The sequence below is a fragment of the Ailuropoda melanoleuca genome, chromosome 4 (assembly GCF_002007445.2).
Source record: "Ailuropoda melanoleuca isolate Jingjing chromosome 4, ASM200744v2, whole genome shotgun sequence".
Taxonomy (NCBI): Eukaryota; Metazoa; Chordata; class Mammalia; order Carnivora; family Ursidae; genus Ailuropoda; species Ailuropoda melanoleuca.
The window spans coordinates 33,008,556-33,034,588 of NC_048221.1; the positions used below are offsets into that span (position 1 = coordinate 33,008,556).

General features: G+C 45.3%; 1 protein-coding gene across 1 annotated transcript in view; it reads right to left on the reverse strand.

Annotated features, from left to right (window-relative positions):
* Positions 1–11,809, reverse strand: part of LRIG1 (leucine rich repeats and immunoglobulin like domains 1) — a 111,136-nt gene extending 99,327 nt beyond the window's left edge. The window contains exon 1 of the mRNA XM_002920762.4: positions 11,449–11,809. Within this exon, the coding sequence (XP_002920808.4) occupies positions 11,449–11,660 (212 nt within the window). The 5' untranslated portion in view covers positions 11,661–11,809. The remainder of the gene's footprint in view (positions 1–11,448) is intronic.
* Between the last annotated feature and the right edge of the window lie 14,224 nt (positions 11,810–26,033).

Consider the following 26,033-nt stretch of genomic DNA (forward strand, 5'->3'; position numbering starts at 1 on the left):
AGAGAAAAAAAGAGGAAAAAAAAAAATCCAAAGGTTCCACCTTATGACAATTTCCATGACAAAGGATGAGTGGAAAGAAGAGAAAAAGCCCAAGAACTGTCACTGAAGGCACTAACAGGCTCCACGTGGAAGAAAGGGAGATATTCAGAACACAGAAAATAAGAACATCTAGATTCTGCAATGATAAATAAAGTCTTTTGAGGAGTCTGGTGATGACAGGCTCACAATTTTCAAGAACAGCATCTGACCAAGAGCAAAGCAATGAAAACAGGCAGATGGGCAGCTTTGGTATTAACCTGACCAAAAAAAAGAGCGAGAGATAGCCTTTGAAACTGGAGACACCACACCACCGGACCGCAGTATCGGGCCGTTGAGTTTCTACCTTAAAAGATACGCACAAAACATCTCCTGGTGAAAGGGTTAAAAGCTACTCTGATATCCACCATGTTCCCACCCTAGAGAATCAGCTCAGAACAGAAAAGACTAGGTGGTGTATAGGTGACCTTCTTCTAGAGATTACTACTGAAATCCGTCCCAGATGGCCCATCTAGAAATCGAAGGCAGTTTATCAGCATTACTTACAACTTCACTCATCCCAAATACCACTGAAGGCCTGGTTGAAAGAGATGCTGCCTGCAGTGGCCCCAGGAAAAGCAGAGATAAGCAAATCTTTGGAAAAATATGCCATTAATTTATTTGTCTTTTTTTGACCTAAATCTTAAAAAGCTAAATCAAAGATCTAAAGTAGGTTTGCACTAGCTTCAATGTTTTCTTTGAGTATACCAAAGGGAAAAAAGAGGCAATGGTCAAAGAAAGAAATACCATGAATAGTCGCTTTGCTTCAGTAACACCTAAAGGCCCACTCATTCGGAGACCCCACGCACACCCTATTTCCCTTTGCTGCCCAGGGTATCCATCTGAGGAGTCCACTCAGAATTGCCAAACATGCAAAGATCACTTTTAAGGAAGTATCCTAGACACACAGATCAGTTTTCTAATTCTTGCCATCCAGCGAGTAGCAAGCTTATTCCCTCTTTGCCTCAATTAGGATAGAATCATAAACCTGAAAATAAGGAGTCTTAGAAGTCACACATCCCCTTCCAGAAAGGAAATTAATTCGTTAGCGCCAGGTCATACTGCCGATCAGGGGCAGAGTTGGGACAAAACCCCAGGGTCTCCTGATAGCCAGACATGGGCTATTTTTTCATCCTACCACGTTTCTGCCTTCAGAGCTTTAAGAAAATTATTTTTTCCTTTTAGTTCAATAGCTTTTATCTCTCTTTGGTAATGAACCCCTTTATGAAGCTTCATGAAAATGTAGCCTCCTTTCTGTCCAGCAAGATGCACTGAATTCCAAGATTTCAGCTATAATAAATTTCCCTGGACCACGCCCCCCCCACCGACAAATAATATTTGAGGTCAGCCAGTCTTTATTTTAGGACAGTCTGGAATTCAATATAACTTAATCATTTCTAAGTACTGTTTCAAATGAACTTGTGAAAGAACCTAAAAATCTCCATAGAAGAGTTCCCGATTTTTCTCCTGGGCAAAGCACAGCCCTTCATGAGGTCAAATCACCCATGGCCAAGAGTCCTACACAGACACCAAATCTGAGAAAACATTCAGAGGAATTTGGGACCACGCAGGCTTGAACAGCTACACAACATTTCAGTTTGCTTTCCGGCTCTCCTCTCCTCCGGAGACAGAGGAAAGCCCGGCCCCTCCGAGCTGCAGCTTCTGCATGCATCCATCACTTCACTGCATCAACAACCAACTTCCTGGAAGCAATGAGCTCTTCTGGCTGTTTATAAGTTTTGCAAGCACTGGGAGCCTGTGTGCCAGAAACTCACACTAGCCCAGGTGGAGGGAGGAAATCACTGACAAAAAATAATAATAATTAAAAGTAAAACGCAAACTACAATGTAGGCAAGATGCATGGTGATGGACCAGGGTACCACACTGCTGAAATCGGATGAAGGAACGTAGTTCTCCCAATTTGCAAAACAGAAATTAAATGCACGGTCAAAATTTCTCGATTCTAAGTTTTTCTCCCCATAAACGTTCCTTAAACCCTCCAGCACGTGCTTCCACTTTTCCAAAGGTAGAATCCACTGTAAGATGGTATCTAATCAAATATATACATTTAATTAAGCTTACTATGTCTATGAGTTTCACCTGATCACACTGGACAGCTTTTAAGACCACTGAACACCCCGTAACCGAAATTGAATTCTATTTTCACCAACAGAATATGGAAATCATTCCACAGACCAGGAGGAGCTCACGAACAGAACTTGGGGAGCAGTGGAACTCCCATTCAGATTCCTAATGTAGCAGCAGTCAGCAGAAAGTCTCCAAGGGTCTCTTCTAAATAACAACAGCAGTGCAGGCTGTGGAGAAACTAAACCATGGACTTTTACAAAACAAAACAAAACCATTCTGCAGCTACTTGAAGAAAAGCATTTTCAAGACTGTGAAGTTTAAATCAAGCACAGAGGGTTCCAGGAACCTAGTTCTTCGCTTTTGGAGGATTTTCTTACAGGGTGCCTCTCACTCTATTTAAAGCAGCCTCAAGTAGCCACAGCTGGAGGGTCAGGCCTTGCAAAGTAAACAACAGTTAACTCAGTTCAGACTCAAGACCTGACTACACCCAACAGCTAATTGCCCCCTACTAACCAACAATATCTGAAATACCACTTTTTAAATGACCCATTCGAAGTTATGTTTGTTCACTAATGGCTTCTAATCAGCAATTAATAGCATCATAGAAACATCCCCATGAAGAGCTATGTGGGAAGAGAGGATAGTTCACCAGAGTTGCACACTTCTGACAAAGGACTGTAGGACCAAAGAACTTTCTAGGCACCTCCCATAAAAGGGGGGGAAGACCTATTCCGAGAACATACAAATTCAGAATGCACCCAGTATGAGCTCAGTAAACATTCTGTAAATATATAACTTAACTTAAATTTGTCTTGGAAAAACACAGTTAAATGGTGATTTTTTTTTCAAAAGTTGTTCGAATACCCATTTCTTAAAACCACCCTATAGTGAACTGTGTGGTATGTGAATTATATCTCGATAAAGTTGTTCGTAATAGTAATACCTGATACGTTTACACATGAAATTATATGTTTGGATTGGCTTCCAAAAACCATGAAAGGGGAGAAGTCCGCTGGGGCATTGATCAGACAGGAGCCATGATGGGCTGATCTCTGTTGAAGCTGGTGGACGGTACAGAGACGTCACTACTGACCCTGCACACATGTAGAGATGTCTATCTCCTTAATAAAAGGGAAGAAAAAACACCCTAAACCAACAGATGTGAGTTCGTTTATTCCCGGCTGCACGTTCAGATTAAAAAAAAAAAAATCTGACTCTTCAGATCTTCTCACAAGAAAAAGAAGTTATATGTGCAACAGTGCACTCCTGAGTCAGCTGGTAGCCATCGCTGAGCAGGCAGAGCCCAGCCTGTCAAGCTCTCTCTATCCAGCCCAGAGTGTTAATGCCTGAGACACAAATGCTTTCAAACAAAGAGCTCTGCAACTTACAAGGTTTGGAAGGAAAGCAGGATTATCTGTCCCCCAGTACAAAAGTGCTCAATCCTTCTCAGTGTATCTAACAGGCTATCATCAAGTAGGTAATCCAGCGAGATAGAGAATTTATTGGGGCGATGTATGCTCTAAGGTAAGTGACAAGTTATTTGAATGACAGATTATAAACTGGTGGAAGGAGCAAAGGACAGGAAGTCGGTGGGGGGGGAGACACTTGCTAAATGCTGCATAAAGAGGTCTCAGAAGATGATGATGACGTGAATATTTTTTTTATCAGCTTAAAAAAAAAGCCTCCATTATTTCCACCTTGTTTCTCAACAACTAGATAATTCTGCTTGCTGGATAGACCCTCACTCATTTCATTCATTGTCTTCCTAATAATGACACCTTGAGAAAAAAGCAAAAGAAAACCCTGCAGATTTTAGAAGATTAGAGACCTGTGCACCCCAGAAGTTTCAAGAATAATCAATGCAAAGCACTTAAAAAAAGACAGGCTATGCTTTCTTTAGACTCTCTGAATGCCACCTTCTGCCAAGACAAACTGAATAAGCAGTGATTGGAACCTGCATCCTGGTTCATAAGGAAATCAAGATGTATTAGGACTTGCAGAGACGAACGGATTGGTTGTTCACACAATGGGCTTTACCGGTTATGCCAGATTAAATAGTAATAAAGACGCCAACAATCGTGGCCGTTCCTGTGGGCAAGGCTGTGAATTATGGCCATTCACTGGGGAAGGGACACAGGGACATGTGCAGAAGAAGCAACAGCAAATGGCTTTTCAGGTGGCACCTTGCCAGATTCCTCCGATGACCCTGTGCTCACCACCGGTGTCCCATACAATATAACAGCAAACAAACCAAAACAAATGAAAAATGTCACAGCTCTCCAGCTCTCTGTATACAACCCAACAATCATCTCTCTCACCCCTCCTCCACCCTCAAATATTTCCAAAGAGAAATGGGTACAGCGCAGCACTCAGCTGGCCCCAAAGTCTGTAACCCAAACCCCTGTCTGGAAGAGCACACCTGCATTTTTCCAAGCTATTGACCAAGAGGCACGACCTGTGTCTCAGTAGGGTTCAGTTTCAACGAAACCAGGGAAATAATAGGATAAAATTATTAGTTTAAGGGCCTCTCACTTCTCTGCCTCCTTCCCACACCCACCTCCCAAAGGATAATGCTAAATAGACAGACGTATTTGCACAACTGGGATACATTTATAAGCCACCTCAATAATTTTTGCTAATTGTATAATTTGTATAATTTGCTGCAACTGTTCACAGCTTCCCGCCAGCCCGCCAGGTTGGTCTGAGATTCCCAAGGGCACGTGAAGTGTTACTTGCTTCACTTCATACACACCACCAAAAACTTCAGGAGAGAAGGCTGCGTGGGATGTGAGCCCTGCCACCTGTCCACTCCAAAACAGGCCTTCATTTCAGAAAAGTCAGCTTTTCCTAGGAAGCCTTTTGTCACCAGGAAATCTGATGTGGAGGGACTGGCCATGAGAAGATGCAAAATTTGAGTTACTGAGGCTTTCCCCTCTGAACTGTGCTCCAGAATCATCAACGAGCCGACAGACTCACATTGAGAGGGGGGCTAAACACATGTATCTAACTCTGTCCTCACAGCAGCTGCCACACAGAAAGTATGATCCCCTTTTTAGAGATGAAGGAAGGAGGTTCGCCCCAAATCTCCCATGAGCTGTGGGGTGGTGGAGCCAGGGACGGCCCCCAGAAATAATTTTCAATCTCTTCATGGCTATTCCCTAGTGAAGGGTGTGTGCTGGGTGTGATCACCAGGGATGAGGGCATCCACATATGTAACAGAGCAGAAGTGAAGAAAGCTTCACCCTCAACCAGTCTTCTCCCCATCGATAACCCAAGCCAACACCCAGCACAGGGAACGCTCACTTTGAGGACACAGAGAACAACTGAACAGAGGACACAAAGAGCATGAAACCCAGAGAAATGGAGGAACAGCTTTTTAAAAAACTGAGTGACTTCTGTAAGCAGTTGGGCTTACAGCTTGTGTGTCAGAAGAGTATGCATAACATACTTGGATAAAAACCACATACAGAGTATTAGAATCTGTAAAATAATAGTATAGGAACATATAAAGTAAAAACCCTTTGGATAAGAAAAATTCGTAAGCATACCCCCTCCAGAAACAACAACAACAACAAAAGCAGGATACAAACTGGCAACTTCCAATTAGACCACAAACCACAATTTCCATTTTTTTTGACAATCTTGATTTATCCATTCATTTTGCTTCATGACAATAATGGTCATGTATAAAGTTTTCAGTCGAAACTTTCTTAATGGAATTGGTGGGTTAAACCGGTGAGTCTGTACTATTAAACTCTACAGTTATATAAAAAATAAGTGCAGGTTCCAAAAGGGTAAACTATTGTGAAAATTTTAACCTCCGGTCTTTAAAGTCCTACTTCTTTGCAGGGGGATATACCAACAGACCCTGGCTTCTTACTGATTCTCAGACTTTAACTTGCTACAAAAGCAGAAGACAATCACGTTACTGACATACAACATGAACTGATGCCCTGAGGCAGATGGAAGGGGCCTCATAGGCTCAAGGTCATGCTTAAGTCATAGAAAAACACCACTAACAGTCCCTGAATTTCCCACAGGCCAAGGAACATTGGGGATTTTTAGATATTTCCCCTCCTCTGCCTGGGAATTTTCCTTCCACCCCTCCTCCCTCCTGTCTCAAGACAATGCCTTCAGCCTTTGAAACTGCATCCATTGTAAACAGCTCTGAATATTAACACAGCCTGGAGTCCTGTTGGCTTTTAAAAGACCCCCAGGGTTTCAAATTGCAGTTGTTGAGGAGGGGGAAGGTCCCCAGTGAGAAAATGTCACCAAACTCTTTCAAAAGAAGTTGAAAATTAGGCTTGCTCAGGAAACTTAAAGTCCTTCAACCTATGGGGTAAGTCAGAAGAATCCCTTTGAGTTTCAAACAAATGGCGAAAAAGAAGAAAAGACCCTGGTACAACCAACATCCATTATTACTTATAGAGACTTTGAATTCAATGAATCCCTTTTCCAGACTTCTCTCTCCTGTGGATGTCACTTTTAAAAGAACCATAGGCTATGTTAAACAACCTCCCCTTCCCTGGCTAATAGGCCTTCAGGGCTTCAGCAGGTGCACATAACTGGGCCAGGTGCATTGTTAAGTGACACAAAACCCCAGTGGCTCTCTCGCATTCCTGTCCACCCTGAAAGGGAGGATGCTGAACAGCCTTTACACCAAGGAACTACTTCTGCAGAACGAGGGAGAGGCCCTTTCTTTGTGAGCATGGTGTCTGAGGGAGAGAAAGGTCAGCCAGAGGCCATCCCAAAGTGCTCAGGGCAGGCTGCGTGGGGAACCCAGGCAAAGAAATGAGCACTGCGGGGAGAGAAACCTTTAGCCAGAGGAGCAGAGCTAGAGTGCCGGGACGTTGGGACAGCCAGTAGGAACCAGGTCTTATTACATTACATTGAATCACCTTCATTTTTTTGGACATGATGAATTATTCCTGACAATACATTCTAAAGTCCAAAGTTTGTGAAATCTAGTGACCAAATGTAATTATGAAAAGGGATATTTTCTTTTTAAAATAGTCCCTGGGAAAGGGGGCATGAACAGTTCTAACATATCCTAAAGGCAAGAGGGACACTGTGTGCCAACCCAGTTCACTTACATGGGAACTTGGGAGTCTCCATACACTTCCTAATTCCACAGTATTCAAAAATTTGGATTTGATAGCTATAATTTCATATCAGAGGGACTTAAATAGTGTGTCTTTCCCTCATGGCAATTAATTTTATTTGCCAGACTTCTCTTACTCAAAACAGGTATCAGAGAATGGACAAGTGTTCCATCCTGGAGGGGTGGAGAGGCCAGGCTTCTGACACCTGTTGCAAAGAAAAGGGCTCTGAGCCCACACTAAATGTCCCTAAAACTCTTAAGGCATTTGTGCCTTTCAGATTTTCTGCCATTAACCCATGGTTAAAAGGTTCCCTATTTCAAACAGTCTTTTGTCCATCCTCATAAATCGGAAGATGTTCAAGGTCTGCTGAGTTCTCCTTAAGTTATATAGGGACACAAAGAGGAAAATGGGCAGAAGGGAAGACCTCAGGACAATACTGACAATAATCAACTTCTTAAACACACACACACAGAATCTCAGCTGAGATTCTGGAACAATTTGGTCATCATCACTTTAAATCTAATTTGCATAAACAGGATGGGAAGTATTTTCCAAATCCTTAATTCACAACACCCTGCACACCTGGCCCTTCCAGCACAGCTGTAAAATTTGAAAGACAAAGGTCCTCTTTCCTTCACAACTACAATGGCAACCTCTGGCTGGTGTTTATTTTCTAATGCAATCTCCAGCAACACTGTTCCTGCCAAAACCGACATGGTTAGATTGAAGCCCCCGGGTTCGGGACTGCAAACACATAAGGAGACATAATACAAAGAGACCCAAATCAATACACTCATCTTAATGTGGCTCAGGATAACCGCACTTGGAGTCCTTGAGTGAAAGTCCTTGCTTTCAAAAGCTATGTCACCCTCAGCCCTCCCCTCACCCCCCTCCATAAGAACAACTGAGAATCCGGATTTGTTCCTCCCGGACCTGCCCTCCTTCCTATCACAATCCCATGAGCCACCATTCAGCCCCAGAACAGTTACACTAGCAACATGCTAGGCTCAACTTTATGCCACAAGGAAGAGTCGAAGGTAAATTCTATTTAATACTACGTCAACAGCTTCTCAAGCCCTGCTCTCAAAAATAATTTCAAAGAAAGCAAACATCTAAATTCTAAGAAGTTCAACTTCTAAGGTTCTGGGAAGTTGGAATAAGGCTTGGCAATGCTTGGTGCTATTTATGAATGTGCTGGTTGGACTATGCCAATCTCACCTACGTAATGGGATGGCAGACTCAGTTATGGCTCGACTACTACAACCATAAGTTATTGTGCTGCAGAAGTGATCCTCAGGCCCCAGGAATGAATGTATTTTCCCTTCTACCACTGCCATTCCATTTTTTCTATTCAAATCCATTTACATTCACTATTACAAAGTTTTGCTTCCCGTATGCTAGGCCTAGGAGCAACTCCAAAACCAGACGCACTGTTCACAAAAGCAAAAAAAAAAAAAAAAAAAAAGTTCCATAAAGCCACAGGTCCCCTTCTATCTCAAACCCATGGCCTGAAATTGTTTGAACTAACTGCAATAAATCTAGTTCATGGGGTTATAAATGAGCTCTAAGCATTTTCTAGACACAATGGACTCAGAGGGTGTAAACTTGGTGAAACTACAAGATATTTTATTTTATTATACACAGAGACTTTCTCCCCTAAAGTCTTGCTGAATCACAGCCAGGAATATAAACCGTATAAATATCCCGATGGAAAACTCAGAATAAGACTAATGACTTAAATGGAGAAATCTGGTCTAGAAAACACACACACACACACACACACACACACGCCCCCCACACTTCACTTTTCTTTAATCAGAAAAAAAATGATTTCATAAATATTTTTCAAAAAATATCCATTTCGTAGTGAACATGGTATTGCCACATGCTAATCAGAAATCACCATTCACATCTCAAAATCTAATCAGTTAACGCCATAATCAGTATGATCAAATCTACTGAACTCAAAATATCCAGTTTGGTATTTATTGGTCATCAAATGTGTGAGTAAAAGGGGGAAAGACTGCAATTTAAAAGGTATTTATGTCATGTGAAATGTCACTCCTAAGCAACAGGAAGCCCAAAAAATGGCCAGTAGTTTTGCTCCAAAAATTAAAGGACAAGGCAAAGTGGATCTTGTGACCGCAGGGAAGTACAAAAACGAGGACACCCTGTCCTCTCGGCAAAGTCACCACTTCTGAACTAAGTGCCTTCCCCACAATGCCACTGACATATGGCACTGATAGTCATTCTCCCAACAGGTGAACACTTCAGAAGTTATTCTGATTCTGCCCACATGATTTTATTTTAAAAACTATCTTAGGAATACATAAAGGAAAAACCACAATACCCCAGACTGCCCCCAAGTAAATAAAATACTACCTACTGGCAAGGCTGGGCTCTAGAGTCTCCCACGATGTAACAGCCACTGCCTGTATTAAGCCCCCACCCCATGACCACTGGTATTCACTAAGTCAGTGAATTCCACAGAAGAAGCAGAGAAGTGCAGAGAAAACCTAAGCACAACAAAAGTCCAGCTTCAGAACTCTGCAGTACATGAGCATTAGGCAACATGTAGTGGGGTCCAAGTGACAGATGTGTGCCCTGTTTTCAGAGGTACCGGATCTTCACATGGGAAAGGAATCAACTTCTCTTCTTTCCCCTCACAGCAGCCAGATACCCAAACCGTATTTTCTCAGATGAAGCCACAGGTGTCGGTTAAAACTTGTGTCACCAGTTTTCTCTTTTTTAAACAGTGACTGTCATGCCTGAGGTTACTCCTCTGCCCCTCTATGTTCTAGGAAAGATGTCCAATTATTCAACTGAAAAGGAGACAACTCGAGCTAGGTCTTTTCTGGAAGGTACTAACAGTTCTGCAGAGATACTAATTACTGATAACTGGATAGGATTTTTGACTCATGAACCAGATTTCTTAGAAGTAGAAAAAAGGCTATAATATTCTACCATGTTTAATAGAAGTCTAAAGTAGTTTTTTCCTGCCAAATCTCCTGTAAGTAGAGTCCCACTAAGTCCTGATAGGCCAAAATCCTCACAGCACAGAAAAGAACCTCTTTCAGGTGAAACAAACAGCTTGAATCAACCATGTCCCTGGCACCCTCTCCTGAAGTAGCCCTACTCCAAAACGAATTTGCACATTTACAGAGGAGAAATGCTTAGTGTGGACTCCACCCCACTGGATCATCAAGCCTAACAAGGTCCCTAAGGAACAGACAGGAAGGGTCTGGAACACAGTTCCCTAATGCCCATCAGGTGGAAAGGGACTCACACACCCTCAGCAGTCATAGATTCAAGAACTTCCAAAGCCCCCAAACTTGGGGGCTTTCCAGGGAAGGCTGTGTTCTACCCTGGCCAGAGCCAAGTCGGGCCACCCCAGTCCTGGGGGACTAGGAGGCTGCTACACACGCATTCTCACTAATAAATAATGTAAATGGGAAGACTGGAGCCAAGAGTCACCTTCCTTCATTACCCACTGGAAGGCCAAGGAGCTCAGACACCAAAGAGTTGAGTTACAGGAGAGGAAAAAAAGAAACACACACCCGCAGACCCCAGACAGACTTCCTCACGCTCTCCCTTCCAGATGTTTCCCACTCTCCACCCACCCACCCACACCCACACACAAACGCTCGCCTCCACTCTTCATTCACATTCCCTCACCTCCTGACTCCCACTCACTACCTCCCAGATCCTCTCAGGCCCCAGGCACTATTCACCTTCACAGCCCCCCCACGACCAACTCTCGCGCACCCCCACACCCCAAAGTCTACGCTCGCTCACCTCCGCACCCCACGAGGCACACTCTTTTCTCCTCCGGACCCTCACCACCCCACGTTCTCAATTCCACAACCCCACGACTCACGCTCGCTCACCTCCACGCCCCACTTAGCACACTCGTTTCTCCCCTGGGCCCTCACCACCCCACGTTCTCACCTCCACACACCCACGACCTACGCACACTCACCTCCATACCCCACGAGGCACACGTTTTCTCCTCCCGAGCCCCATGTACGAGCTCACCACTACGAACCCATACTAAGTTTCCAGCCCTACAACTTCACACCCGCACGCACACCCCTCGGTCCGTACCCCCATCCCGAGTAAGCACCCCCGCCACCCCGTCTCCAACTGACAGCGCCCGGGGCTCCGGGGGGAGGGCTGCACTCACAGGCTCCGCGTCCAGGCGGGCAGGTCCCCGGGCAGCGCCACTAAACCGCGCCCGCCGCAGTCCAGCGAGTCCCCGGCGCAAGTGCAGGCGGCAGCGCAGGGCGGTCGCGGGTCGGCCGTCGCCGGCCCCAGCCGAAGCAGCAGCAGCAGCCACAGAAGAGGACAGGGCGAGCGGCGCGGGGCCCCGAATGCTCCCCGGACCGGCCGCGCCATCTTGTCTGCAGCGCGCGGCGAACTCCGGGCGCGGGGGCTTGAGAGGTCCCGGACGACCGCAGACGCGGGTCGGTCCACGGGGACTCCGCTCAGCACCAGGCTCCGCACCGGGGCATGGCCGCCGGCACAAGTTTCCCCCGCTGCCGCGGCTCCGGCGCTCAGCGGGTCCCCAGTGCCCGGGCCGCTCCGCAGCGCCCGGCTGGGGCCGCGAGCCCCGCGCCCATCCGGGCCGACCCGGCTGTACTCGCTGCGAAACCCACGGATCCGGGCAAGAGCTGCTCGGCCCACGCTCCTTGTCCTCCCGCCGCGCTCCTGGCCGGCTCCTCAGCCCCCGCGCACGATAAGTGCCGCCGCCGTCGGCCGAGGGCAGTGCTGCCGCCGCAGCTGCACGGAAGGCGCTCAGCCTCTCAGCCCGAGCTGTGCGCCCAAATGCATCTTCCTCTCGGCTCGGAGCGCCCAGCAGCGGACCCAGGGCTGGACGGCGCGGTCGCCCCCGCACTGCTCGGAGGGCCCCGTGCGCCTCGCTGTCCCAGTGCCGCAAGCAGAGCGCGCGCACGCAGTTCCGGGCTATGTTCGGCTCCTCAGCGCGGCGAGAGCCCCGCCGACCTCGCGGCGGAACAATCAGCCGCTCAGCGCCGGCCTCCGGGCGGCCCAGCCCCGGCGGGTCCCTGAGGCCCCGCCCCCGGCCGTTCGCCCTCACACACCCCCTGGGCTCCGCGCCCCGCGGCCTCCTGCCGGCCCACGTTGGATGCTTTGCAACAGCGCCCCGCCACGCCCCCTGCCTGCTGCTCATTGGCTGCGGGAGACCAGGGCGACCAGCCCGGAGAGCCATTGGGACGCTCGCCGTGATCCCGCCCTCCCGCCTCTCCCGCCACCCCGCCCCACTCTCTTTTCCCACCCAAGGTGTGAAGGGCGGGGGGACTGGGAGGAGAAAGGGAGAGGCGTCCTCTGACTCTTAAAGGGGACGTGCTGTGTGTTAGTGGAGAAGCGGGTTGCCGGCTGGGTAGAGGAGGCGAGACGTGCCTTCTGGGTCTAGGCGAGTAGAGAAAGTTGATTAAGGGGGTAACGCCTCCGCTTTGCAGTTGTCTGGCTACAAGGTTTCTTCTCTTCTCCCCTGGGTGTAAATAGGGCCGGGATATACAGCAAATCTGTACCCACTTTCCAGGTGCCCTCCAGGAGTAAAGACACAGATTTAAAACTCCGCAAATTTCGTACCAGCTGGGGCATCTTTAGTTATTTCATTAGGGGTGGCCGCCTTCCTCTTCGCACAACTTGGAGCTCCTTTCTGCTCCTGACTTGATCTCGACCTCTAAATCCACCAATATGTCTTCGATTACTAAAATGAATGTGTACTGCAGAAACCAAGTCTCAAACGTGCACACACTCCCACCCCCACTCCCACCCTAGTTAGTTAAATAAAAAGTATTTCTGAAAATGTTCCAGCCTTCGATGAAGAGTTGCTTTGTTTGCTCATTTGTTTAAATCAGGGTCTTTTAAAGCCAGTTTTCAAGACACAGAGTAGAAAGAAAAATAGTAATTGTTACAAATCTTCTAACTTTAGCCCTTACAAGTCGGAACATAGTAGCCATGTGTTATGACTGTGCGTCCAAACCATAAGGCCGAGGGGGAGCGCGCGCGCGCGCGCGCGCGCGCACACACACACACACACACACACACACACACACACGCTGTGAGAAAGGGAAAAGATTAGCACGGTAATATATAGCTGCCCCTTTGGGCGTTTTGGTTTGCTGGTGTCTCATGTCCCTTTCCACGTGTATGCAAGTTTCTAACATAACTGCACACACTGTCAGGAAAATTAAGCAAGTCAAGTCTGTCGAAAAACATTTGCTCCAGCAAATATGTTTTATGGAAACGGAGGAAAGGAGATGTTTCTCAGGAGGAATAAGCAAAAACATTTTTAAAGGATTTTGTTCCATATTGGATGTCTTCTAAGAGGATTGTCTTCACTGAGTTGTTAAACTTTCCCTCAACCAGAAGAGAGCCTCTTTTCTTTACCTGAAACTGAGTTTGGGCTTGGTTATCTGGTGGTTACTGACTTCATTTCTTCTTATTCCCCCCACCCTTTTTTCCGTGCCCCACTTCGTCTGATTAAGTATGCTATCAGATAATGGTGCCTCACTTCTCTTCCTCTCTCTCCCTCTGTCTTTTTGCATGATCTCAGCAGTGATGCCCAAAGCAATGCTCAAATATATGTGTAAATCAAACCAAATATGATTCTCAAGAAACATTATCAGAAAAACGTTGCACTTGACCTGTTACCCAGGGCTTTCACCAGCCTGTATATTTCATTTCTAACCCACATAAACATACACCTTCCACCTGGACAAGAAGGAATGTATCTCTTCGTCGTAATGCCTTTCGGCAAAATAATAATAATCCAAAGAATGGAATTTGAAGGACCCCCAAATTTATGAGGTCCTCTATGTCAATGTTTCTTAAGCTTGGCAAGACCAAGGAACACAAAATAGTAATTTAATGTAAACTACTCATGAACATGTCCTTAAATAAAGCTGTCAGATCCTCCTGGCCTCACCCCCACCCCCAAATGAAACAACATGTGCAGCAAAAATAAATTGAACTCATTGAACCTCTTAAGCTGCTGACCTAAAATTATCTTTCAGGTCTGTTCCATTAGAAGTACTGTAAAATGGATATTTATTGTCAGATGTTTTCCAAATGCTTGGGGTGTACCTGTGCGATGCTCTTTTGGGACCCTGAAGTTCTGGGGGTTGGGTTTGAGAATCTGCAAGGTAAGGGTGTACCTACAAATTTAAAGCATCCCCTGTGGTCTAGTTACCACGCAGCCAGAGAGAAGAATTCCAAAACCAAGGAACACTTGGGGGGACTGGGCGCCTGAGCCTTGGCAGTTCCTCTCGTCTACAGCAGAGCATGAAGTCATGTCTGCTCCCCATACCATGTATGGAAGTTTGCCCACATACTAGCAACCTGCTTGTGATTGAAAGGAGAGTGTGGGCTTGGAGAGCAGTGATGTCGGGCTCAGGAGAGAATTCATCATCTGTGGCCACAATCTAAGATCAAGGAGACCTCAACAATGACAGCAATGGCAAATTTCTAAGGGAGTCCATGTCCCTGCTTATCAAAGAGCAAGTCTGGGCACACTCAGCACCGACCAACAGTGAATTTGGGGACTCGGGGTCCTCATTTTCCCCCACTGCCAGTTTCACAATTTTGAAGTTATTTATTCTTTGAAGGGGTCATCCAGGATTTTAGGATTTCTGGCTCATTTTAATCTACCAGAGACCAAACTCCAGGGTCAGCATGGAGTCAAATCCCCAGTGAGAATCACTACAAGTCTCTCTTATAGGGAAGCCCTAGCAGTTAAGCATCTTAAACCCATTGAAAAAGAGGAACCCAAAAATTTAAATAGCCTGAAATCACCAAGTAGGAAGACAAGCAAATGATAAAAATAACAAGAAAGCAGGTTGATCATGGGAATTTTTTTTTTAACACAAATTCCATCAGACCAAATTATGGCAGTTTGTTACAGTTCTAGGTGGTGATAATTGGTGGTTTTATAGAACACTGAGATTCAGAAGTGCTTTCTCACTGTTAGAAGAGGCTTTCTATCATGTTTGGTACATTAGGAGCGCACCCGAGCAGCAGTCAAAGGACCTGGATGCCAGCCAGGCCTCATTACCCATGAAACCTTTCCTTGAGCCTCCGTTTTCTCAAATGGAAAAACAAAGATAATGGTACTTCTGCCCTGAGTGCTAACAGTTAAGGATGAATCCATTTTGGTATAGGACACAAGGGGCAGTGTAAACTGTTTAGGGCTACATACATCTAAGGCTGATTTTTAAAGTGTTTTTGAATTGTGACACTGGAAAAAATCGAGGGTCCACATACATACTGCAGATGGAAATTTTTAGTAGTTTCTTTCAGCACAGAGGTTTTTTCCTCAGGAATGCCACAAAGGGTTAATAATTACCTATAAAACCCCTGAAGACTTGCAGGGTGATGACAGCCCTGCTCTGAGCCTGTTTTGTATCCCTCTTCCAAGGAAAATAAAGCTGTGTACTCATTAACTCCTTCCTCGCAATAATCTTGTCAAGGAGATGGATTGGTGGAGAAGGTAAGAGAGGGAGCTAATGAGCCCAGGGATGGACTAGAAGAGTCCATTTTGAGATTTCCCTGTCCCCCATTCCAACATTTTCCTTGGGTGGAGGCGGGAAGAGGTGTGTTTTATTGAGCAATCTCTGGCTGTTGGAATATTGGTCAATGCCCAGACGGTGCCAAGCTGCTGTTGCTTCATTTCCATAGAAAGAATGCTCGGCTGCCACCCTGCCCCCTTCTACAGAGCAGCATCAAGTGGGGGCCCAAACCAGTAGAGTCCACCTTCCACCATAAACAAAACTGCACACCTGTCCTTGCCTTGTGAACTTGTAACTGGAGCTGGTCCGCTGAAAGGATAAAGAAAAACTTTATGAAAGTTGTCAACATTGCAAAATTCTGAGAGTCTGGAATGAAGGTCAGTGTAAGAAGCAGGCTCTTAGCTTCAATAATGAAGAGGAGTGCAAATTACATCATCAGCAGGGGCTGCACCTCTCACCCTCCCTTGATGCCTTTCCAACTGTCACTTGGAGAAGCACGTGAAAGGGGTGGGGGTTGGAAAATCATAGTTTATACGTTATTGCCAGCAACTCAGCAGCAACTTCAGTGTATATAAAGAACAGCACATTTATCATAACTTATGATAATAATTTTCATGAAGTCATATACCTTATATTTTTCAAAGCAATTCACATCATAACAACAGCTACCATTTACTGAGCACTTATGTGTCTGTCACTTGGTTGAGTGTTTTATATACTTGTTTCACTGGGGCTGATGTTGAGAAAAATGGTTAAGGCCACACAAGCTAATAAGTGATAAGGCCAAGATTCCAAGCCAGCTCTGTGGACACCAAAGATCCATTATGACATTTGAGCCTCATACATTTTGAATATGACAGTTGTTATCGTTCCCACCTTATAGATGGGAAAGCTGAGGTTAAGCTGCTTGTGTCAAGGTTGCACGGGATCAAGAATAAATAGAACCTTCTTCAAAAAAAAGATTGTATTTATTTATTCCAGAGAGAGAGAGCGAGAGCACGTGGGGGGAGGAGTAGAGGGAGAAGGAAAAGCAGAGTCTGCACTGAGCACAGAGCCTGACACAGGGCTCGATCTCAGGACCCTGAGATCATGACCTGAGCTGAAACCAAGAGTCAGATGCTTCACCGACTGTACCACCCGGGTGCCCCTAAATAGAACCTTTTGTTTTTATTTTTAATTTTTTAAAGATATTTATTTGTCAGAGAGAGAGGGCACAAGCAGGGGGAGCAGCAGGCAGAGGGAGACGCAGACTCCACACTGAGCAGGGAGCCCAATGCAGGGTTCAATCCCAGGACCCTGGGATCATGACCTGAGCTGAAAGCAGACGCTTAACTAACTGAGCCACCCAGGTGTCCCTAAACAGAACCTTTTAAAATCAAAATTCCATCTCACCCATCACCACACATGCTTCATACTCAATACACATCTTGAGAGATGCATCATGATGCTTGTTTCTCAAGGATTTTGTGAAGATGGATATAATTTCTTTCCTTTTCCATACTTGCTAATAGCTTTCCAGAATTTTCTCTATGATTAATAACCTAAAAATTTTACGATACATATATTAGCCTTCCCCTCCACCCCGCATACACAGCAACATTTGTATAGTTAGTTTTAACGGTTAATATTCACTGAGCACTTACTATGCCCTGGACATTATTTCACATGATGGCTTAATTCCAGTGAAGTCACACGAGGAGTCTATGAGGTAGGCACCATAAAGAACAATTCAGAACAGAGATACTGAGACCCTGGTCAATCCAACTCCCCAAGCCACATCCTAGTTTGGGGTTGCATCAGGACCCCAAGCCTGCGTCCAGCAGTCACCTGGCCACTTCCTTATCACTCTCTATTTGAATTATTTTTTCTGTTTATGTCCCTTTCTAGACTGGCAGCTCCTGACGTTCAGAGCCTGAGTCGGCCCCGTCTTGGTATTCCTGTTGTCTAGCTTATCAGCCTCATGGGAGGCACAGAGGCAGCCTTTGCTGCCTGAGCCCTGCCTCCTTTGCGAGGAAGGACACTTTCCAAGCACCCCCTCCACATCTTCAACACGCTTGCTCTTCAAATGCGTGCACTAGCAGCAACGACGTCACCCTGGAGCGGGTCAGAAATGTGACTCTCAGCCCCCATCGCAAACCCACCGGATCAGGACCTGCCTTTGAACAAGGCTCCTGGGTGATTCAGCTGCACACTTACAATTAAGAAGCACCGGCCGCAAGAGGCACCCCACATACACCTCTCCTTGTGACTGTCTCCCCCAATGCTTTGCACTTTACGTATTTTTATGTGCATGTGTGCATGTTTACGTTTTGCGCATTTTCACAAGCCCTTAATAAAATAATTTCAAAAATATAGGCAAGCATGTGGTTGGCATTACTGCCCCTTCACTGAGAGCATTCGAAACATCTGCAGCCCTTGAGACTTCGGTAAGTCCTCTCGTGCTGTTCAACTCTCTTGTTCTTTGAGATGCATTCAGACTAATTAGAAGCATTTGAGAATTTTATGGGCTGTCATATTGGTTTCCAAAAGGGCAGTTGGGTTTTTGACACTTTTCAAATGTATCATAAACATAGAGACTGACACATATTATGCTTTTCACTGTCATTTTTATCCTTCAGCTACATTGTTTACGTAATCATTTAAGTCTCCTTATTTCCCTGAGGGAGTTCTGACACTCTTCTTGGATTTAGATGCTATATAAATCAAAGAAACGTCTTTGCCTTGTCACTGGACAGCCCCACCCTCGCCACCCCCACCTAAAAAACCACTATTCTTTCTTATTTGAAACGCACGAAGATGCAGAGAAGACAAGCATGTAGATTAATCACCTCCGGGAATGGTCACCACTAATTTCTCCCATCAAGAGGTGGAGTATATGTCCCCTTTCTCCTTGAATCCAGGAGGGCTTGTGACTCGTTTTGACCAATACAACGTGGTAGAAATAACACGGCTAGTTCTGGACCTAGGGGCTTCCACTCCTGTGCTCTTCCTACCCGGAGCTGCCATGGAAAGCAACCCAGGCTGTCCTTCTAAAACATAAAAGCCCTGGAGGATAAGAGGCCATGAGGAGGGAGAAGCCGTGAGGGAGAAAATAAAAGCCGGCAGCTCAGCCAACAACCAGCACCATAATCCGAGACACCGGAGTGACGCCATTTTGGACCGGTCAGCCCAGGGCAGCCTTCAGCTACGTGCAGCTAGAAGGATAAACCCAGCCGGCACCACCAGAGCAGAGACAAGACATCGCCCTGGGCCTCGCCCAAATTCCAGACCCACAAAATGGAGACCGATAAAAATGGGCCTTCGTGTAAGCCGCTCCATTCTGGGGTGATTTGCTATGCAGCTGCAGAAACCTGAGGCAACAGGTGTGGCTAAGTGGACATGTAATAAAACAGGAGTAGATTTTTTAGGGGAATAAAGTCTAATCACATAAACCTGTCATTAGGAGTGTCACAAAAATTAGTGTTATCAGTTGACCTTCCTGACATGTTTGTCAGGCTCCTTGATTGAGTGCAACATGCCAACCAATGATGTGCTTGAACAAAACTTCGTGGATGGTTAGTATTCTGGTTCTTCAGCAGGCTGCAGAATGACCTCCCTTCCTCCTTTCCTGGAAATCGGTCTGAGAGAAACACACAGCATCTACTGATTTTAAAAAAAGGTCAGTTCTCCCATGTATAGCTGGCAGCAAGGTAAAGTAACTGGTTGAATGGATGAAATCATTGAAGCCCTATTATATTCTTCCAAAAAATATCAGATAAGATTTAAATTGTTTGCCCTCTTTTTCATAAGAGACACAGGGATGGATCTCAAAAAATGGAATCCCAGCCAAAAAACAGACATTGAAATATGGATTTGGGGGATGGATGTGATTGGTAGGGGGTGAGGGTGGTAAGGGTTGTAGCTCTTGGACACAGACTAGCTCGCCTACCCAACATCTTGCCTTTAGGGTCTGCAAGGCATAGCTTACTGCTTCGCTGTGTATTATCTTGCACTCTTCTCCAGCTCTCATTTGTCAAGAACCTTCACTGTGCATGGCATGGGGAGGGACAGGGCAGTGCAGGCACAAAGTAAGTTAGCTGACCCCTGCCATCAAAGAGTTTACAATTTTATGATTCTGTTGTACAGCATCTAGAACAGCGCAGTGCCTGACCAAGAAATACTGTTGGAATGAATAAATAATTAAATGAATGAATGCTTTGCTGTACAAGAACCTCATTTTCCCATAAAGACTATAAACAAGTCACAGGAAGCAGCCATAGAATCACAGACAAGTAGAAGACAAAGGCACCTTTGTGATCATTAATAGCAGTGGGTCAGGACCACCCGGGACCTGCTGGGTCAGAAACTCCAGGGTGGGGGTCCAGCAGTCCATATTTTAAATGGGAGATTTTCATGCACAATAAAGTTTGAGAACGACCCATCTAGTCTAAATTCATTTTATGGATCCAGAGGAAGGACAGGATGGCTGCAAAGTAACTCAGCTAGTTAGTAGCTGGAAGTTGAACCAGCCCGACCAACCATGAATCGAGGGGATTCCCAGGTCATGTGACTTCCAGTGCTAATGCAGAGTAAGTTCTGGGCAAATCAGGACAAGTTGGTCACTTTAATGAGAACCCTAGTTTCCAAATTCACATCTAGAACTCTTTGCCTGCCATATAGCTAATGTTGGTAAGAACCAACTAGGTGCCAGGAAATTACTTGGGTGCTTTTAATATCTTCACTCACTTAATCCTCTCAACAGTCTTAGGAGGCAGGAGCTATTATTATCTTATTTTTAAGAACAGAACACGGAGGCACAGGAAGGATAAGTACAGTAGTCCACCTTATCCATGGGAAATACCTTCCAGGACCCCCAGGGATGTCAGAAACCACAGAGAGTACCAAACCCTCTATATACTGTTTTTTTTTCCCACCTACACATACTTATGATAAGGTTTAATTTATAAATTAGGCACAGTAAGAGATTAACAACAACAACTAATAATAAAACAGAAACACTATAACAATATACCATAACAAAAGTTACATGAATGTGGTTTCTCCCTCTCTCTTCCAAAATATCTTATTGTGCTGTCCCCAACCTTTTTTGTCATGTGATGATGTGAGATGAGAAAGTGCCCATGTGACGGACGAGATGCAGTAAGGGGATGACATCGGTGTTGTGACGTAGCACTAGGCTACCATGGAACTTCTGGCGATATATCAGATCATCTGCTTCCAGACCGCAGTTGACTGAGAGGGTGGCGGAAGGGGGTGGTACTCAAACTGGAGGAAAACAAAGCCCAAAACCGTGGATAAGGGAAGGGGGGAAGGATGGACCACTGTAATGTGCTTAAGGTCACTGAGCCAGGAAATGAGACTCCAGAACCCGAGGTCTTAACCATCATTCTTACATACTTTTTATTTATCGTAGTAGATTCCCAGCAACTCCCACCTTTTTTGGTAACACTTTTCACAGTTAGCAGCTGTGTCCACAATCGGTCAGCCTGTTTGGTACCCACTGTCTCTAATGGTAGAAATGGAACATGAGGGAAGGGACCACCACCCTGCCTTGTGCCACACCCGGCATGGAGTGGGCTGAGGACAGATGTGTCAATCGAATGTCGTGGGCATCAGAGCAGCAGGCTGACCAAATGACTAATTGAGTTGGGTTTTCAAAAGAAAGGGGATCCAATATTAACCAAATACCTGCCATGTTTCGGCCAAACATGAGAAAGTGGGCCAAACTTGGCTTTCAGGTGGGATTTATTTGGCCTAGTGTGTTCATTTTCAAAATTTGAAGTTGACCTACCTTTAGGAGGTGAGCATCTGCTTACTGTCGTAATTGATAGTTTCTGCCTGCCTACCCTGGCAGGCATTTGAGTTTTCGACTATGATCCTAGGCTTTCTCTAATACTAGTTCATTTATTCTTTACAACAAACCTATGCTGTAGGCATTCCCATCTACACTTTATAAATGAAGAAGCCTGAGTCTTGGAGGGTAATAGGTAACCTGGCCAAGCTCATCAGCTCATAAGTGGGAGAACAGGATTCAACCTAGGCTAACTTCCCTACCTCCGCCCCTCCACCCCAGCACCCCCTTAGCCCCTGGGTTTCTCTAGGCATCACGAGAACAAGAGGGCCATCTTGTGTCAGATAAAGGGTCCATTTTACAAGGGTGAGGCTTCCACAAAAGGAGTCCTACATTCAATATAATCAATCCAAATGAATCCCAGGGGTCTTCTAGATGTGTCTTTCCCACGACTCAGACCCCTCCCCCACCTCTTTGAGGAGAACATTGTGTTCTGGGAGCTAAGTGGAAAAAAAAAAGTCAACTGTATCAAGTACTTTTGGAAGGTCAAGGTGAGAACCAAAGACTGACGATTGGAGTTCACAAAAAAGACTTCATTTCTGACCTTGACAAGATAGATCACTTTCTGTGAAATACAGGGAACAAAAGCATGATTAGAGTGTTAAAGGGAGAACTGAAGATAAATATTGGGCACAATGAAGACAGATAGCACCTCTGTTGAGTTGTGCTCTAAAGGGGAACAGAGAAATGGCTGGGAGCTGGAGATGGAAATAGAGAATTAATTTCATTTTATTTTGAGACGGGAGAAAGAATATGATATTCGTAATGACAGAGATATTCTTATGCAAAATGGAAGAACCAGTAATGCACTAAGGGAAGGGGGAAATGTGGGAGCAATGTTCTTGAATAGGCAAGAGGGGACTGGTCTAGTGGACTGATGGAGAGCGTGGGCTTAGGTAGAAGCTCAGAACCTTAAAGCTAGAAGGCAGAGTATATGGCAAAGAAGCAGGTGGCTATGGTGGTGGAGGGTTTTGGATGTTCTCTTCTAGTTGCTTCTTTTCCTGAGTGACCAAGGAGGCAGGACCATTGAGAGAGAGAATAAGGCAAAGGTGTTGGAGATTTAATGAGCCATGAGAAGGTATGAAATAATCATCTACGAGAGTGAAGTGAGGGAAATGGAGTAAGATTACCAGGGGGCATAAATACGCACTGGAGGTGAGAGGGCATGAATTAAAGTGAAACCAATCAGCTGGGTTGTATGTTTCTCTTCAGTCAACTGTTTGTGCTCAAGTGCAGGTATGGTGCGGTACTGGACATAACCAGGACTGAACTTTTGCCAGACGAGCATGATGAAGCAATGAAGGGGCAAGAGGGCTTGAAGTTATTTGCTACGGAGTAATCATAACACAAGGCCATGGAGCAAAAAAGTGGCCAGGGACCATGAAAAGGTGGCAGGATCAACAGAACATCAGTCTCAGGGGAGTTGGAAGTGATTGCAGTCAGACTGGTACGGGAGGCTTGATGGGGCAAGGGTTGCTCTAGTTGGCAAAGACTAGGTTGGGGTTGACCATGGGAGTAAATAGCTGAGAGAGTGTGCAAGAAGGAGGTCTGGCACTTAATAAATAGTTATCGACTGTAGGATGAAAGCAAAATCACTGGAGATAATCTGATTCAAGACCTGAGAGGCCAGCATAATGGAAAGAACATTTATGCAAATGGTTATGAAAAGTACCAAGAACTATGATGGGAAGATTATTGAGAGAGTGGCAGTGAGCCAGGAGCTAAAAGTTTCAGGGATCAGTTGATGACTGCCTGAAGGAGGAGGTGGTGGATGGGAAAATCTAAAATCATGCATTTCAGAGTTGCAGGAGTTTGGGGAAGGAGAAAGGAGAAGAGTCTAGAAGTGGCAATGAGGAACAAGGAAAAACCTGCTGGCTCAGTAATATAAGTGGTGCGAGAGAAGAGAAACAACCACAGCCATCTGCCATTAACTTTCCCTGGAATTAATATAAACAGATATTTGGCTAGACAGTGTTAATACCAGGGGTCAACAAACTTTCTCGATAAAGGGCCAGATAGCAAATATTTTCAGTTTTGTGGGCCACAGAATCATTGTTGCAACTACTCCACCCTGCCCCTGTAGCTCAAATGTAGCTGGAGATAATATGTAAATGAACAGGTGTAACTGCATTCCGGAAAAAAATCTATTTGCAAAAACAGTCTGTAGGCCATATTAGGTCTCCAGGTAAAAATATGCTAACCTCTGACAAATGCTGCTGAAAAAAGCCCAACTAGGAGAAGTTTCTAATGAACAAATATAAGACATGTGTATCTGAGGAGCAAAGATTTAAAAGAACCTAAGTTTAGGATATTAGTCTTAGGCAGAGCAGCCATGTATAGTTGTGAAGGTTGTACACTGCACAATCTCAAGGGGCACTATTCACATAGACTTCCAAATCAGGGACTCTCCTAGAAGTGGTGCAGACCATAATCTGGATGGCTACATATGACAGTCCTAGTTGCAAGAATAGCAACTCCAAGGACTTTACTATATTGAAATAGTTGAGAGGCTAGCCCAGCTTGAGAGTACATCCTATCATTTCTAGAAAAGCAATAATTACTTTTATTGAGCATTTGCTATGTACCATTCACAGTACTTGGGGATATATAAATATTACCTCATATAAACCTCTTAGGGGTGGTTTATATTTTTCCCATTCTACTTTGAGGTTCAGAAAGGCTAAGCAATTTGTCCAAAGTACCCAGCTAGTAAATATCTAAACCAAGGTTTGCCTGACTTTTCAAGTCTGTATTCTCTTTATTCCCCTCTCCTTTCTTATTGGTGGCAAGGTTCTTTAATGATGACCTAGTAAAACATGTGTTAAGAAAATTTCTTCTGGAGACCTAATTAAAAATAATTACATACCTTAAAAGACACTAAAAATATGGCAGGCATGCCAACAGGGAAGACAGTTCTTATTTTATCAATGTCTTTATGGATTTGGATTCTGTTCAGAAAAGCTCAGACTCAAAAGGTAATTGCTGGCAGCATGCAAAATCCATCAACCCATAATTAACATATGACAATTATTCTAATTGCCTCAAACAACATTTCTGTTTTTAATTGTAGAGCAATTTGCCAATCGCATCATTAATTGGCAATTCATATTTTAAACATATAAAAGACAATGAGTTCTTTATTTCCTCTGAGGCAACCGAGCCCATTAATTGAATTTTTAAAATACATTTTCTTCTTTTCTCTGACCACAGGACCCCCTTCAGATGGTTCTGATTGCAGTTTCTTCTGGCCAAAGTGTATTCTCTCTGGGTAACTTAATCTGACTTTAGCACTTTAATACATTTTCCTAACAATTCACTTAGACCAGATCCTCATTTCTCTCTTGACACCCTGAGCAAGGCTCCTGTGGACTTCAAAGGGAAAATAGTGGGTGCAGGGAAAACGAGGAATCTGGTTCCTTGGTTCAAAAACCCTCCACACACTATAAAAACTCACTGGTGTCTTCCTGTGTGTTAAGGGCCAATTAATATACGTGAGTGAAGCCTTTGTATGAAACCACCCTGGCAACTCGTGAACTTGCTGGAAAGCCCAGCAGCTAATGGAAAACAAAGTGTGGTGGACCCAATTCCCATACAGACCCCTCCCCCCTCTTGCTCATAGGGAAGGAGTAAGAACAGTAAAAATTGCCTCAAAAGGCAAAAAGGCAGTCAAGACAGCCACTCACTCCTTCATTCTCGCTCCCTGTTCCTTCAACACGCATTTACAGCCTACCTTGGGCAAAACGGGGGCTAGGTATCAAAAATTACAAAGGAGGGGCACCTGGGTAGCGCAGTCGTTAAGCGTCTGCCTTCAGCTCAGGGCGTGATCCTGGCGTTCTGGGATCGGGCCCCACATCAGGCTCCTCCACTGGGAGCCTGCTTCTTCCTCTCCCACTCCCCTGCTTGTGTTCCCTCTCTTGCTGGCTGCCTCTCTGTCACATAAATAAATAAAATCTTTAAAAAAATTACAAAGGAATTCTTCTTTCAAGCATGAATTTCCACCCCAATTGTAAGGGTCACTTTCTTCCGGAATGTTTGGGAAGGAGGTGGTCTGCCTGGACTCAGTGAGGCAGCCTGACACAGCCTCCGTGGTGAAGAACCTTCCCTCTGAGCTGCTGTCACCTGGAGCTCCCAGGCTTCAGCTGTTTCTCCGCATGGGCTTTAGTAGAGGTAAGCAGGAGAAGCAACACACCTTGACCTTGTCCCTTCTTTCCCGGACCAAGCCCATCACCACCCCCATCACCACCATCCCCTCATTCGGCTGTACGAGGCTACGAGATTTTCATGAACACCTGCTGCTGTCTGATGCAAACTGCAAGACGAACCGTTTAATAATGTCAAACTCTGGGGCACCTGGGTGGCTCAGTCGTTAAGCGTCTGCCTTTGGCT